Source organism: Hoplias malabaricus, chromosome 7, assembly GCF_029633855.1.
Source record: "Hoplias malabaricus isolate fHopMal1 chromosome 7, fHopMal1.hap1, whole genome shotgun sequence".
In the NCBI taxonomy this organism is placed as follows: Eukaryota; Metazoa; Chordata; class Actinopteri; order Characiformes; family Erythrinidae; genus Hoplias; species Hoplias malabaricus.
In genome coordinates, this window is record NC_089806.1 from 15,139,670 (window position 1) to 15,154,557 (window position 14,888).

General features: G+C 41.8%; 1 protein-coding gene across 1 annotated transcript; it reads right to left on the reverse strand.

Moving 5' to 3' along the window:
* Positions 1 to 8,579: 8,579 nt before the first annotated feature.
* On the reverse strand, positions 8,580 to 11,729 carry sox11b (SRY-box transcription factor 11b). The gene has a single exon (XM_066677013.1). It carries the CDS (start codon positions 11,609 to 11,611, stop codon positions 10,466 to 10,468), a length of 1,146 nt encoding a protein of 381 aa, XP_066533110.1. The 5' UTR covers positions 11,612 to 11,729; the 3' UTR covers positions 8,580 to 10,465.
* Positions 11,730 to 14,888: the final 3,159 nt, after the last annotated feature.

Sequence of the window (14,888 nt, forward strand, 5' to 3'; positions counted from 1 at the left end):
TTTATTTTCCACTTGTCCATCATTTCAGTCTTTAATTCAACAATGAAATGAAACCAGTGAGGTCCAGTTTCAAACATGGAAGGGAATCTGAACAACCATGCTAGACCTACTAGACCACCACAACAGATAAACAGTACTCAAGACAGACTGATTGCCCTTTTCCACCCATGTGGAACTAGTTCGGTTCCCATACTCGCAACTTATGTTTGGTGCAACACATGGGTTCTGGAACCTGAAAGTTTCATTCCCAACTCTAACCAAAAATTAGTAGCTCCATCAGTCTGTCGGTATGTTGAGCTAAAGCACAGAGAATAAAGAGTTCTGTGCTTTCTAATTTGAAAACAAAATAAAATAGCAGGGAAATAAAATTATAACACAAATACCATTGTATGTATTTATTATTTTCACACGACACTAAAATAAGCTTCACTAGCCGTTCTTCCACTGTAAGAAGACATTACAACACTATGGATCTGAAAGGCTGTGGATGATACAATAAGCTGTTACTGAGAAGTGGAAGTAGGCAAAACAGAGGACAGGCTGGGAATCAAAGAAACCATGAAAGGTGTTCTCAAAACACAGAGCCCATGGGTCTCCATCACTGAATAAGTTTGGCATTCACTGTATCTTTCTCCAGAACGTAATGGCTGCTTGTGCGGAAATGCAAATGAAGAGTGGAAATGGTATAAATGACTTGTTCCCAGTACTGCATTACTCCACACACTCAGATAAACACAAATGCCTCGTGCTTTATGTTAGCAGAATCTACATTGTGGAAGAAGCAGAGGAAAGTTTACAATAAAGGAGAAAGTAGCGTTAGGGCCGAGCAGAATCAATCTAATCAATGCCCCCAACCAAAATGGTTCTCCTGCAGTGGAAAGTAAAAGAATTATAGATTGTTCAATTATGTTGTCAGATAAGAGAGGGGAGATAACAAATAACCTGGGAGCATAAGTGCTGGAAAATGTTAGCTGGATAATACATGTACTAATTAAAGTGGATTCGGCCATTATCATCTGTATGACTCTCACGACAAACACAGCACTAGAGAGAGAGAGAGAGAGAGAGAGAGAGAGAGAGAGAGAGAGAGAGAGAGAGAGGGAGGGGAAAAAAGCTTTTATGTTGGAGACTCTGTCTAAACAGGAGCTTCAGGCGAGTATTCATATTTAACAGCTGTGTAGAAAATAAAGAAAGCCAGCACAGAGGCAAAAAGAGGCTCATTTTATTGGATGCTTTCTGATGTCTTCCTGGAAAGACTTTTGTCTGTAGTATGTCCACAGTGCGCTGCAGAAGAATGATGTCTTAGGTAAGGCAGATGAAGTCATCTTATTTCTGGTGAGTTTATCACATATCCCTCATTAAAGCTGAGGTAGGTAATTTTATGGAAAGTATTTAGTGTAAGCTAGTCCTTCCAAAGACACTCCTGTAAAGCACAATGCGCACTGCCTGACTACTGCAGGGGGAGTCCATGAGGGAGAGCTTTGTAATAGGTAGTGTTGCCGACACATAGCTCCAGGGACTTGGGGACTTGGGGGCCTGGGATTGATACTTAACTCAGGTCACTATCCCTGAGAAGTTTGGTGTGTTTTTCCCGTGTCTGTGTGGGTTTCCTCCATATTCTCTGGTTTTCTGCTACAGTCCAGAAACGCATGTTCATAGGTAAATTGGCTTTGTGAAATGACCCTTTGGTGTAATGCCCTGCAATGGACTTAAGCCCTATCCAGGGTGTGTTTCTGGGTCTTCAGCTCCTTTTCTTTTAAGGCGAAGTGGTATGTTTGAGGACAAAAAAGCCTCTTGTTTGAATGTGACTGTAGTTGAACTTGTCTGTAAGTTTTCCTCACTGTTTCAAATACCACAGAAACTCATTTGTATATCGAGTTGTTTAGTTTTGTAGTACTTTGGTCTGTTAACTTTCATGCTGTTAGCCTGATTTTGGAGATGTTTCTATCTTAAGGGATCAGAAACAGCACTATTACCCACCTGTGGAGCAGGAATAGAGCAATGTCCTCATCTCGGTTCATACTTTTCAAAGTTTGGAGATATTTGCTTTGTTTAAATAACTCTAGATACCTTTTCACAGCTATGAGCAGAGAGAAAAAGCTTAGTTTGTTGTTTTTAGCCATTTTTAGCAGAGAAACCTGAGAGCTAGCAAATGGCGAGTAAACATCTGATATTTATAAAAGTGTCTCTTGATTAGAATCGTAAATGTCACCTTTAATGCTATACCTTTATCTGTCATTCTTGAGCAAGTAGATTGCTAGGTTTTATATTTTTAACAATTTGTTTGTGTGAAGGACCACAGACATCCTCTAATGAGTATGCATACAGACTGCAGAGGGCATGTATGGGGGCAGGTTGTGATGTAGGTAGGTAATCCACCTAATTTAATGATTGAATATGTTTTTTTTACAGTCCTGTAGCTGCCACAGATAACTAACAGATAACGTTTCAACACCAGAGCATGTGATTGGTTGATTAATATCAGGACTTACAGGGTACTTAAAAATGATAAGTAACTATCAATGTTCTAAACTAAATTACCACTTCAGTTTATAAGATTTGAACATTATTAACTATTTCTGGAATCTCTTGTTTGGGTGATTCAATTTAGTGTCTTTTTTTTCTATTAGCATGTCATTGAATAATTTGCTTTAAGAAATAATGAAAAATGTATAATTAAAGCTAGCAGTTAACTGCCACTGTAATAATAAAAATTCTAATGATAAAATAAGTTAAAACAAGCAGCACTGTATGGTGATTTCTAAAAATTATATTCTTACCACAGTCTCATAATCAGGCGTATTAGGTATGTTGTCTAGATTTAAAACGTTTTCACATGCTAGTTCCAGGGCCGTACTGTATCATAGCTTAATCTCAGGTCCACTATGGTCCAATTCAGTTGTATAATACTGGTCACTCACGGTCAGTCAGAAGCTGGAATTAGGTCAGCCAATGCTGGAATAAGTCCAGGAAGAACAATGCCTAGCTGCAGACTAACAACAAGTAGGCTTTCTTTGCTGTAAGCTACAGTTCTAAGTAAAAGCCCACACTGGGGCAAAGCTGAGCCTAAAGGAGAGCAGCCGCTGGGTTATGGGTGATTGGCATTGATGCTTTCAGTCAATAAAGGTAATAACAGTGTCCTCTGCGGGTTAGTGCTCCAGCAGCAAGCAACAGCATCCGAGCGCTCTTATCAGACCCTGGGCTCAGCAGGAAGCAGCAGAAAGCCAGGCTTATCTGTGTTTTGGTCTGGGCCTTTTGAGGCTGGGAGGAGGGGGGTTGTGCTCGGAGGTGACGGGGGGCCTTTGGTTTGAGGTCATGCTGTTTTCAGAGGGGAGGGGAGCCAGAGAAACATGACCCAGGAGAATGAGGGAACTAATGCAGGGTGGAGGGTGGTTTGAGGGGAAGAAAGTGTTTGCAAATAGAGAACTTCTGCTAATCCAGCAGGAACAACTGGCCTCAAATGTAAATGCAGTAAACCATGCAGTGTATCAGCTACAGTACACTGGTATTCACACACAAATAATATTGAGTTCTATTTTTTAGGGATAATAACCCAGATTATAAAAGTTAATGTATCCAAATGTCCGTAGAGTATTGAAGTGCACCCAGAGTAGATACAGATCTACAGCTGTTACATGTATATAATATAATGGGACACTATGAAGCAATCAGACATGACTCTAAGGTCAGCATGCTCAATGCCAAGCATCAGCTGGAGGGGTATAAAGCACCACAGCAGAAGTTACAGGATTAGAAGCTGGTATTGCAGCAAAATGAGGACAAACTCCCAATGATAATTAAGCAGAAATACTTGATGGGTAGATGTCAACAAATGTTAGGCCTTATGGGGTGTATATGGAAAATATACTAATATTACCAGTGAATGGAGCACAGTTATCATGGTTCCTAGCAAAAAGGCTTAAGATTCAGTGTGACAAGTTCTATTTCCAGACATTACCAGAAAATTTGGAAGTTTTTTTCCCAAAAGATTTAGAGAGATGGCCATCTTTGCAGTGGGATCACAGAAATCTGTGGAATATGAACAGTTAAATGAATAGAAAAGTCAACTACTACTACCAATGTCAAAAGATTTCTGAAGTGAATATAACACTAATCGTAGACTTTTGGGAGGTGTGAACTGCCCAAAGACAAAGGTAAATGTATCTCAACTTCCATTGATACTGTTTTCTTTTTGTGTGAGAAAGGTGTGAAATGAGAGCCAAATCATGTGGTGCATTCTATGAATAATGAGAAGACCACAAAGACTGTAAAGATATGTTTACTGAGCTTGGTGCAAGTAGTTTCGCAGTAAAATTCACAAGAGCTACAAACATCTGTCACAGTGCATGCTGGAAAATGTGCCAGAGGCCAGAAAACTGCAGCAAAGCTAATAATGCTAATACCTACACCTATACTCATATTCACAAACACATACAGTATGTGAATGCATATATCATCCCTGTCAGACTAAACATACTGTCTTCAGAAACATTGTGATCTTTCACAGAAAACGTTTGTAAAAGATTGTAATATTTTAAATCATTAATGTTAATTTTGGTTTATTTTTATTGGTTCATAGCTCATGACATTTTCAAAAATAGTAGATAGACAACAGAAAGTGTAGATGATCACAAATGGAGACAGTGATTATATATATTCATATGGTTCTTACGTCCATATATTGTTGATTGCATCTATACTTTCTTATTATTTTTGACATTTATATACAGTGAACATTTCCTTATGGATGAACTAATAGAAATTTTAGAAAGGCTAGTTTAGAGTTATTTTGGGGGTGAAGTTCGTCACAACAATAACAGTATGTGGAAACTGCATGCACTAGTTGCACTATACATATGTTGCTCAATATATGAAATGTACAAAAATTTAGACAACACAAACATCATGATTTAAATATTTGCAGTGTTCTAATAAAAATCTTATTGATTACATGGTCTAACAATTAAAGAAAAACATTTTACTATGTCTATAGAACAAGTCTTAAGGCAGGGACTAGAGTCTGGGTTCTTTGCCACACCAAATAAGTGACATTTCAACCTGATTCATATATTTTCCAATCTAGTTTGCTTCTATCAGCAGAGTAAATGAAGTTTATTAAACTCTGTTCTATTTTTTTGTTCCGGTAGTGTGTGAACAAGCCCATCTTTAGCGATCAGGTTTGAAGGATTTAGACAATTGAAAACCACATTTATAATGAAGCAATTACTTTCCATGTAGTTTATATATGAAAATGAAACAGCAAAATCAGTCTGTGTTGTGATATATAATAATAATAATAATAATAATATAAATAATAATAATATATAATATCTCAGTTCAAACTACCAGTTTTGTTTTGTTCACTTTTGTTTGGACTGTTTTTGAATGAAGGACAGTTCTGGTCAGTATAAAGGTTTACAAATACTATGTCATAAAGCGCATTAGAAAATGCAGATAGTTTTATTCTAAGTTAAAAAATATTATGAGTATGATGTCATAAGTGAATGTGCCTGGTCTGCACTGTCTATTCTGATTGGAATAGTGCAAAAGAGATAAAGAGACAGAGATAAAGATTCCCAGTGCATTTTTAAATTCTAAAATTAAGAAAAACTGGTGAAAGGTCCCTCAGTGTAAAAGTAACCTCAGAATAAAAGTGAGACAGTGCACCTTTGCACACTGCAGAATTATTCAGTGGTGCTAAACAAACATCTCTAAAATATTAATGGAATCTACAAACAGAGATTCGGATCCGGCAGGACCATCAAGGTTTAAATCAGTACTGACTGTGCCATGCATTCTCATAAATAATATCTCTGCTCCTGTTTTATAATGCTCTCTATATAAGGCCTGGTGTCATGATGTATGACTCTGCCAGCCTTTATATCCTTGGTCGACACTTGGGTTTGAGCGTGGTGCCCTTAGGCTCTAGAGGGTCCCAGGTCGTTTCATGTTGTACGTTCACAATTGAACATCTGTGTCCACAACAGGGCCTAAGAGTAGCAGCTGAATTCGCTAAATAGAAGAGGTGTAAACACATTACAACCAACCTCTAGTGTTAAGCAAGATACAAATGGTGAATACTGATCAAAACCTTGGCCCAAAGTTCTCAGGCACTCCCGTGGTCTGTTGGATTACCCCTCTTCTGGAGTAAAGAGGGCACTTTTTAGAACTAACAGTGTAACTGTTTTGCATTCAGTTCGCCTACTTCCATTTGCTACTTAAGATTAAACAACTGCACGGCATAAAATAATTACAGCGCCAAACACCTTTTTAATGTTTCAAATCAAAGCCAAATTGCATGGAGCTTATTAATGGCATTAACAGGTTTAGACGCCTGCTGAGCGTTTCTATGTGTGCATGCCAGTGCCTGGTTCTGCAGGCAACAGCATAAGGTATGACCACAAATCCAGCATATACTGAGATCTGCCTGGGTTTTAGTCAGGGCTACAGACAGCCTTACAGACATCCTCTAACCAGACTGCCATCTGTGTGTGTGTGTGTGTATGTGTGTGCTGAGAGCAGCTAGGTAGACACATGCTTTCTGCAGTATGAGTGTCAATAATCTGCTTTGCGTTTTATTCGCTGTCAGCCTGATAGTCTTTTGAGGCAACACTGAGGCTAATAAAGCCACAGTAGAATTGCAGTCGATGTGGGTGGGGTGGGGAGGGCACCCAGCTGAGGGATGAACTCCTGTAGACACTGCCAAATCAGCTTAATTCACATCTTTAACAAGTTGCACATGTGCGCATATCAAAGGCTTCCTTTCCATTCATGCATGAATGCAGTGGGGTAATCAATTTAGATGTGGCATTAGAGACAACACACTGTCAATGGCGTACACTGCTGGTGTTTAGAGACTTGTGAGGCTTGTAACTTGATGCACTTAAACCTTTAATCTGATTCAGATTTTCTAAATAAATGTTTATGGTATTCTCTTTGCTAAAGCTGTTCCTTTACCCACTGCCCTGTTCAGGGATACAATCTTGAGAGGTTTTTTGACCATGCCACATGTCAGTGAATAATAGTCCACTGGAGAGCCTTAAATAAGGGTAGTGGCCCATCAAAATACCAAATGTATTATAGAGTATATGGTTTGTAGCCAATAATTTACAGACGTAACTGTTTCTATGGAATATTTTAATGAGAATTTATTGCCATTCAGGCACAAGAGTGGTAGTAAGGCCGGGTTCTGGTATTGGTTGCCCATTAAAGTAGCTGCATTCACTGATTAGGTGTCTAACCTTTGGGTATCATGTACTGACAGGAATTGACAGAAATATATAAAAAGGGGCTATTAAAAGGTATATATTCTGAAGTTCTAAAGATATATTTACCAATCAGGACCCTCCCAAGTTGAATAAATAAACCAGGACCAATTTTAGCACTGGGCCAACACACATTCACTCACTTAAAACATGGACAATCAACATTTTTGCACTTGTGGATGTTAGCTCTTGATATGCTACACTGCTGTAGCATACAAAGCTCAAGAATAGTTTTATGGAAATGAACAAGGCGAATATGTATCATATTATTAAAGTTATTCAGTAAATGGCCCTGGATATTTAGGTGCCCTGTGCATCACACAGAGCCGTTTAATGAGCATTTGATCTCTGCAGCTCATCTGAGGATGGGGGGGAATCAGACATGCTGTCAGTCGCCTTCATCATAATTAGCTGTTTCAACACCCGTAGCTTCCTGTGCTAATCAAGCACCAGAGCAGCCATTGGATTGACTTTTAAATCACAGCCCTGAGCCAGAGAGCCTGAACAACCTCCAGATCAGTGGAGAGAAGAGCCCCATAATGGGCCTTGTCACGGTCGATATGCAGTGTGAACATATGGCCAAAAAGCATTAAGCTCCAAAATGAATGTGAGCAGAAAGCTAACCTGCTGGTCAAAGTGGTAAAGGTCCTCTGAGCATTTATAACAATCTTGCAGCAAATCTTGCACCACTGAAAGGCATGGACATAAACAGCTCCTGGTTTCCTTTGCTTCATCTTTATCTTAGCAAATAGGTCATTCAAAAGAGCAAACTGTCATTACAGAAATGGCAGGCTGTGCAGATGAGCAGAAAGGAGAGGAAAAGTGAGACACACATACAGAGGGCCTTTTCAGTCATTTGAACTAAAACACACACACCCATGAAAAGAACAGGGGAGTGGATAATCAAAGCCATACATCATGGCAGCTCTCCAGAAAGCAACTTTCCTTCTGTAGATTAACATATGTGCTGAATGAGAACACTGGAGAGCAGTTACATCCCTGTATTCTCCTCCACCTACAAACCATACAGAACATGGTTTAGGCCAAAGAGTCCATTCTGAGTAAGATTTTTAACTGCAAATCAGGGCATTTGCTTCTTAAAAGTGAGTTTTACTTGGGATAGATATATAACCTAAGGCACTTAATACAGTAAAAGTGGGAAAATGCAAATTACACTTGGTTTAAACCCATTTTAAATGCCTTATTGTCAGTACTACGCCCTGAAGCTACTGAAACTTTGCTTTTGGTAACTTTGGACATGGCTTTATTCAGTTCACAAGAACACAGCTTGGTTGAAATAAAAAGGTACAAATGTTTAACAATGCACACAGCTAGATTTTATCCCTGCAGTCATTGTAAGCTGAGAAGCCTGTGGAGTGGAACAGCTGCACTGATATGCTTGAGTGTGTGGCAGCTGAATGCATGACTGAATGGCTGCTCAGAGAGAGAGGGGCTTAACTCTTCTACAACAGGGGGAACGGTTTGACCAATCAAAGCCGCCCCTCAGGACCGCGCGAGATTTGATTTTTCTCCCCCCACCCTCCTGCTGATTAGGGACAGAGGAAGGGAAGGGAGGGGAAAAAACCCACAGCACAGAAGTGTCAGATAACACCACACACTAGAAGCAGCATCAGTGTCAGCTTGACTCCACTCTGACGACACACAAAAACCAAAACAAAAATCAACAAAACACACAGACATACATGTTATCAGTTCCAGCTGATTTATTTGCCAAGATACAGACTTCAGCATGACGACATGTAACGCATTTCCTTTGCTACAAAACGCAGATGGTCCATTTCAAGAGTATATTGCACAAAATAATGGAAAACAAAATGTGCCATTAAGATGATAAAAAAAATGAAAACAATGAGTTTCACACCTGCTATTTGGGACCCATTCACACTGATATACATAAACTCCTAACTTTTACTATATTACAGAACATATACAATCTTGAAACTAGTACCAGCAATGAGGTCTATAATTCCCCAATTCCATTGTACATCTCTATAGAAACGCATGGTCGGATCTACAACTGTACAGAGCCTAGACTGAAATAATAACAAGGCATTTAGATGCAAGATGATTTCATTTTAACCCTTGCATGCTTGAACCAATGAAACCGGGTAGAAGTGCCTGAAGAAACCTCACTGAGAGCACAGTAAGAACATTCCCTTTAACTGTACAAAAATAAGCCAGAAAATAGTTCACTTCTTTTTTTTTTTAATAAAAAGATGAGGTATGTTGGTTATGTATCAAAAATGCTTCCTGCCATACCTGTGTTCTACAACAGTTTGTCTGCTTTTTTTTTGTTTTGTTTTATCTCCACACCTGGAGGGAAACGGAACCGGCTAGAGAAAAAAAAAAGACAGAAAACAAACAGTTGTGGCGTACAGAAATCACATAAAACCTCGGAGAGAGAAAAAGGTTACATCCTGAACAGTGTTTCAGATTAGATTTGCCTCCTTCTTCAGCCCAGCAGCCGCTGTGTCAGCTCCCTGTAGAGAAGATGGGGTGCATAGTTCAAGGTTTTAACGTTACACTTCGCCGTCCACCTCACTGTTAGCAGTTTCACTGCGGCGTCTCACAGAAAGAAAGCCATAAAACCCTGTCATGGCGACAAATGTCACTTTTTTTGCTTATACCATCTTCCTCAAAACGCTTGCGGTTTCGTTTCCTCTCCTTAAACCGGTGGAGGACGAGGCCAAGAGTCTTAAAAACAAACCTGAAGATGCGACTAAAGTTAGCGGTTCCCGGAGAGAGTTAGCCTAGCATAGCCGGAGCTAACTAAGCTGTAGAGTCGCGTACAGAAGTTTGGACACCGGGTCACATTTACAAGGTTTGCTGACGTTTTGAAATGAAAATAGGTACAGAGAACACAGTTCAGCACATTTAATATACAAGTCCTACTTATTCACTGAACTTAACATATCGAGGGATAAGAATAATACATGTTAATGTATTAAACATACGGCACATTTGACTTTTCCAGGGCTATTGCCTGTTTTTTTCCAGTGAGTTAAACTCAGAAAATAGAGTTACACAGAAAATATGCTAAAAGTGTGCAAACGTGCTTTCCTGTAAAATCTGTGCTCGTTTTCACTTTAAAACAGTCAGCAGAGTTTACTGTAATCTCATGTCCAAACCCAGGTGATGTCCAAACAACTGTTTACGACTATAACGTTAGTTAAATTAGTTTAGCAGGTGAAGACCAGGTCGGAGAAGTTGGCCTCCAGCCAGTCCCCCGCTATCATCTCACTCAGCTCCGGGGTGCAGTAGTCCGGGAACTCGAAGTGGGAACCGAGGCTGCCCTCGCTGAAAGAGTCTAAGTCTTTATCCACCAGAGAAAGGCAAAGGTTCCCCGAGCCGCCGCTGCCCAGCTCGGATCCGTGAGCCCCGGCAGCCAAGTTCAAACTGAAGTCTACCAGGAGGTCGTCCGCGTCGTCGGAGGAGGTGGATAGGGAGCGGAACGAGGAGGCAGGAGACCCCGAGGAGGACGAGGGTAGATAGTGAGAAGAGCTCTGCTTCGTTATGTTCTTGAAACTGTAGAAAAGTCTGCCGCCGTGCCGCGACTCCTCGTACATGCTCGCCCCCTCGGGCTCGGCGGCGGAGCTGAGCGTGGGGCTCGCCGGCACTTTGGCTACGCCGTACGGCCTCAGCCTCGGCTCCTCCTCCGCGTCCTCCTCCACTTTAATCCCGACGTCCTCGTCGTAGTCATCGTCGTCGTCCTCATCGTCATCATCGTCGTCGTCCTCCTCATCGTCCGTCAGCTCTCTCTTAACGGACTTGGCCACTTTTAAGTTCGTGAACACATAGTTGTACCTCACGTCCTGGTGGTGATGATGGTGATGAGGGGGCTTCGTGCCGGTAACGTTAACGCTCATGCCAACCTTGCCGGGCTTCACGTTAACTTTGGCGCACTTCTTGGAGGGAGCTTTCACCGCCGCTTTGCTGCTGCTCTTCTCCGGGGAGAGCTTGGCGGAGTTGTCGAGCTTGGGTTTCTTCTTGGGTCTGTACTTGTAGTCGGGGTAATCAGCCATGTGTTGCAGCCGCAGGCGCTCCGCTTCGCGGATGAACGGGATCTTCTCGCTGTCCTTTAGCATTTTCCACCGCTTGCCGAGACGTTTGGAGATCTCAGCGTTGTGCATGTCCGGGGACTGCTCCATGATCTTTCTCCTCTCAATCTTGGACCACACCATGAAAGCGTTCATGGGCCGTTTGATGTGTCCGCTCGCGGTTTTGCACCAGTCTTTTTTCGGGGGCACCGGGCTGCACGCCGTCGGCTCTGCCTCCTCCGTGTCTGTCGCCTCCCGGGACATGCTGCCCTCCGTCTGCTGCACCATGCTCCGCGTCAGTCTCTAAACACTTCTAACTTCTCTCACTCTCGCAGCGTTCCTGTGTATTTTTTTTTTTTTTCTCCTCCTCGCAGCCTTAAAGCTCAGTCTAAACCTTTTAGCTAAAGTTCCTGGCTGCCTTCTTAACTACTTCTCGGGTCTTTTTTTCATACCGGCTACGTCACTCATAATTATCCAATCACAAGCTCCCGCCCCGCCCACATCGCTCAAGACATTCCTTAGCGTTGGTCTCTGACAGCTCATTGGTGGCTGGTATACGGGGGCGGAGCCTTCACGCTGTCTGGTCTGGAGTCACTTGGCGTGCAGAGGCACAACTGAACGAACATCTTGTCAAGGAGGTAGATACCGTTTCATGACACACACACACACAATATGAGCAGGGTAAAGGAGTTTGGCCTCATTAAGTGAATTAAAATTCCATTTAGAGAAAGTCTATGTCTTTTTTTCCCACTCTCTGCTTGATTATAAAACCCATGGTGGCGCCTGAACACTGTCTGGTCACTGTATAGTGTGTGTCCATCTAAAACAGGCCTCAAGGGCAGGATAAAATACATTCAGATTTTTCCAAAGAATGTTAGAACTGCAGTAGGTTTCATAAATTTAGGTCCAAATAATGGGTGTTAGGACGTTATTTTGATAATGGATGCTAATCCATAGAAGAATGTAAAGGTGTAATCATTTATTGTTGCAGCTTAAGTACTGAATGTTAATATTAGGATCAAAAACACAATTATTGCCATAACACTGATGTTTCTATGGTAAAAAGAAAAATCAAAGGTCAAAATATTTTATGCAAATAACTACAGGACTGTTATTTTATCAAAGCTTACCAGCACATCAGCTTTACTCTGAACTCTTTATATACTGTGTACTGTCACCGTACATTTGTTTTTGTGGTTATGTTGTCATGTGCACAACATGTTTGTATTCTGATTGGTCTAATTTATCAACAAGTAGATCCCCAAGATCTTCTATTTAGGGTAAACCGTCATCAATGTAATTAAGACTTAAGTTAACAATGTTGGTTATAAAAAGGGCTGAGGTTGTGGTTTGAATATTTTACTTATTCAAACTGCAATTAGCCTCAAATCAGTACGGTTTAATCCCACTTAATATATGCATGCTTTGTCATAATTTTATAGATTATCTGTGGTGTAGTTAGACTTGATATTATGTGGAGAATCTTAGCAGAAAACCAATGAACCTTGATTGGAAGGCAAAGTTATGCTTTTTGTGCAAACAGATTTCATGTTTTGCTTCAGTGGTGTGTTTCTAGTGTTATGAGGAGATGGAAGGTAGAGAGTTTGCTGTGTCAAGGAGGAGAGCAGCTCTCTCTCTCTCTCTCTCTCTCTCTCTCTCTCTCCCTGCAGGCCACCCCAGGATCAGTGCTGGCTGCCTGCCAGACTTCCAGTGATAAGCAGCTTCTCTCTGCTCTCTCTCTCTCTGTCCCCTAGAGGGCAATCATTTACCCCTTTGAATTTGCACTGCCCAGCCCCCCACAGCTACAGCATTGCCACTCTCTCACTCTCCTGCTTCAGTCTCATGTGGTGACACATTAGAAATGCAGCGAGAGGATCCTACCCTGCCTCTCCCCTCGCTCACCCCCCGGGGCAGTGCATGGGCACTTTTGCACTGAGATATTGAGATATAGCTTCAGATTAATTTTTACCGGCAGTGGCACACTGCGACAGGCCCATGTCGCGACTGACTGCTGAGGTGGCTAAAGATCAGCTGCTTCAGAGGGGCCACCTACAAGGCTCGAGTGATTTGAGCAGCTATATTGCTATACTCATACATTTGCCTGCGCTCCCTCCATGGCTCATGACTGCTTTGCACGGATTTATATTATATGGCCTCAGCATCCTTTTTGTTTTAAATGATTTATTTATTATAATTTTACTCAAATCACACAAATTTAATGCAGAAATAATAATCCTAACAAGTGGTCTATTGTGTGAGCTTATGGGACCTGCATATTCAGATGTGTATAATGGGGGTGAAGCTTAAGCCCAGCGCCTTTTAAGAATTCTCATTGTCACATTAAGTGGCTCCTGCTGCACCCCTTCCCACCTTCTCCCCCATCAATAATAGCCTTCTCCTCTGAGCAGTGGTGCGTTACAGTAAATTAGATGGGGCTTTTATAATGGGCAAAATGGGCCCATCAGAGAGGAAAGGCAGCAAGTAGGAAGGAAAGGAACAGAGAGAGAGAGGATTAGAATGTGAGAGTGCAATAAAGGGTGAGGAAAGAAACACAGCAAGAAATGGTGAGCATGAGAGAGAGAGAGAGAGAGAGAGAGGGAGAGAGAGAGAGAGAGAGAGAGAGATGAAAGCATGATGTGAGAGTAATTGAAAAGAAACAGTGAGGAATAATCATCAGGCAGACAGGTAGAGAGATTCAAAAAGAAAGAGAAAGAGGAAAGAGCGAGCAAAAGAGAGCAATAAAGAGAGAGACTGGGAAAGACAGTGTGAGAGAACAGCACGGAGCAATAGAGAGAGGGCAATAAAGTGAGAAAAAAGAGGAGAGACAGAGAGGGAGACAGTAGGAGAAAGAGAGCTCCAGATGGGAATGACTCATCTCCTGGCTGACTCTTATCATCCTAAGACCCCCTCCCCCCCCCAGCAGCACAGAAGGAAGAGATCGATATAGGCAGCCCTGACTAGCTGCTATCTGATATTGAAGATGCTGGAATGTATTTCTGAATGGCCCCCAGACAGGTGTGTTCGATATGTCTTCAATCTCCTTAGCTCACAAAAGGCCAAACTCAGATTAGGTAACTGCAGGCCCCAGCACCAGGGCAGCCAGCCCCACTAATGAAATTCTTCCTTTCAGACACACACCTGATTTCTCTACTAAAGCACAGATTTCTCTGGAATGCATTTTTTTACTGTAACTTCTCCCTTTCTCTTTCAGCACAAACAGTGGAAAGCAAATGTCACACTCTGAGGAGCAGCAGTTCTGTACGGGCGGAGAGTCACATTCACATAAATGAGTTAAGTTGCCCTACATCCTGGACGTTGATTAGGAATGCGCCTTCTAGCTTTGGTCTGAGGGGACGTGGCTCAGGTAACGGCTGCCATTAGACGTGTGAACTAAGAGCGCCGTTCAGTGAGTATGCAAATGGCCAGTTGTGAGTGTCATGTCACACCTTTGTTTTGGGGACTGTAAAGCTGTATGAATAAGCTGCTGCCAGGCTTTAGTGAGGTTTATGGGCTGAGCTTGGAATTGTGGCCTTCTCAACAACAGCAGCTCATTTAAAATGTGCAA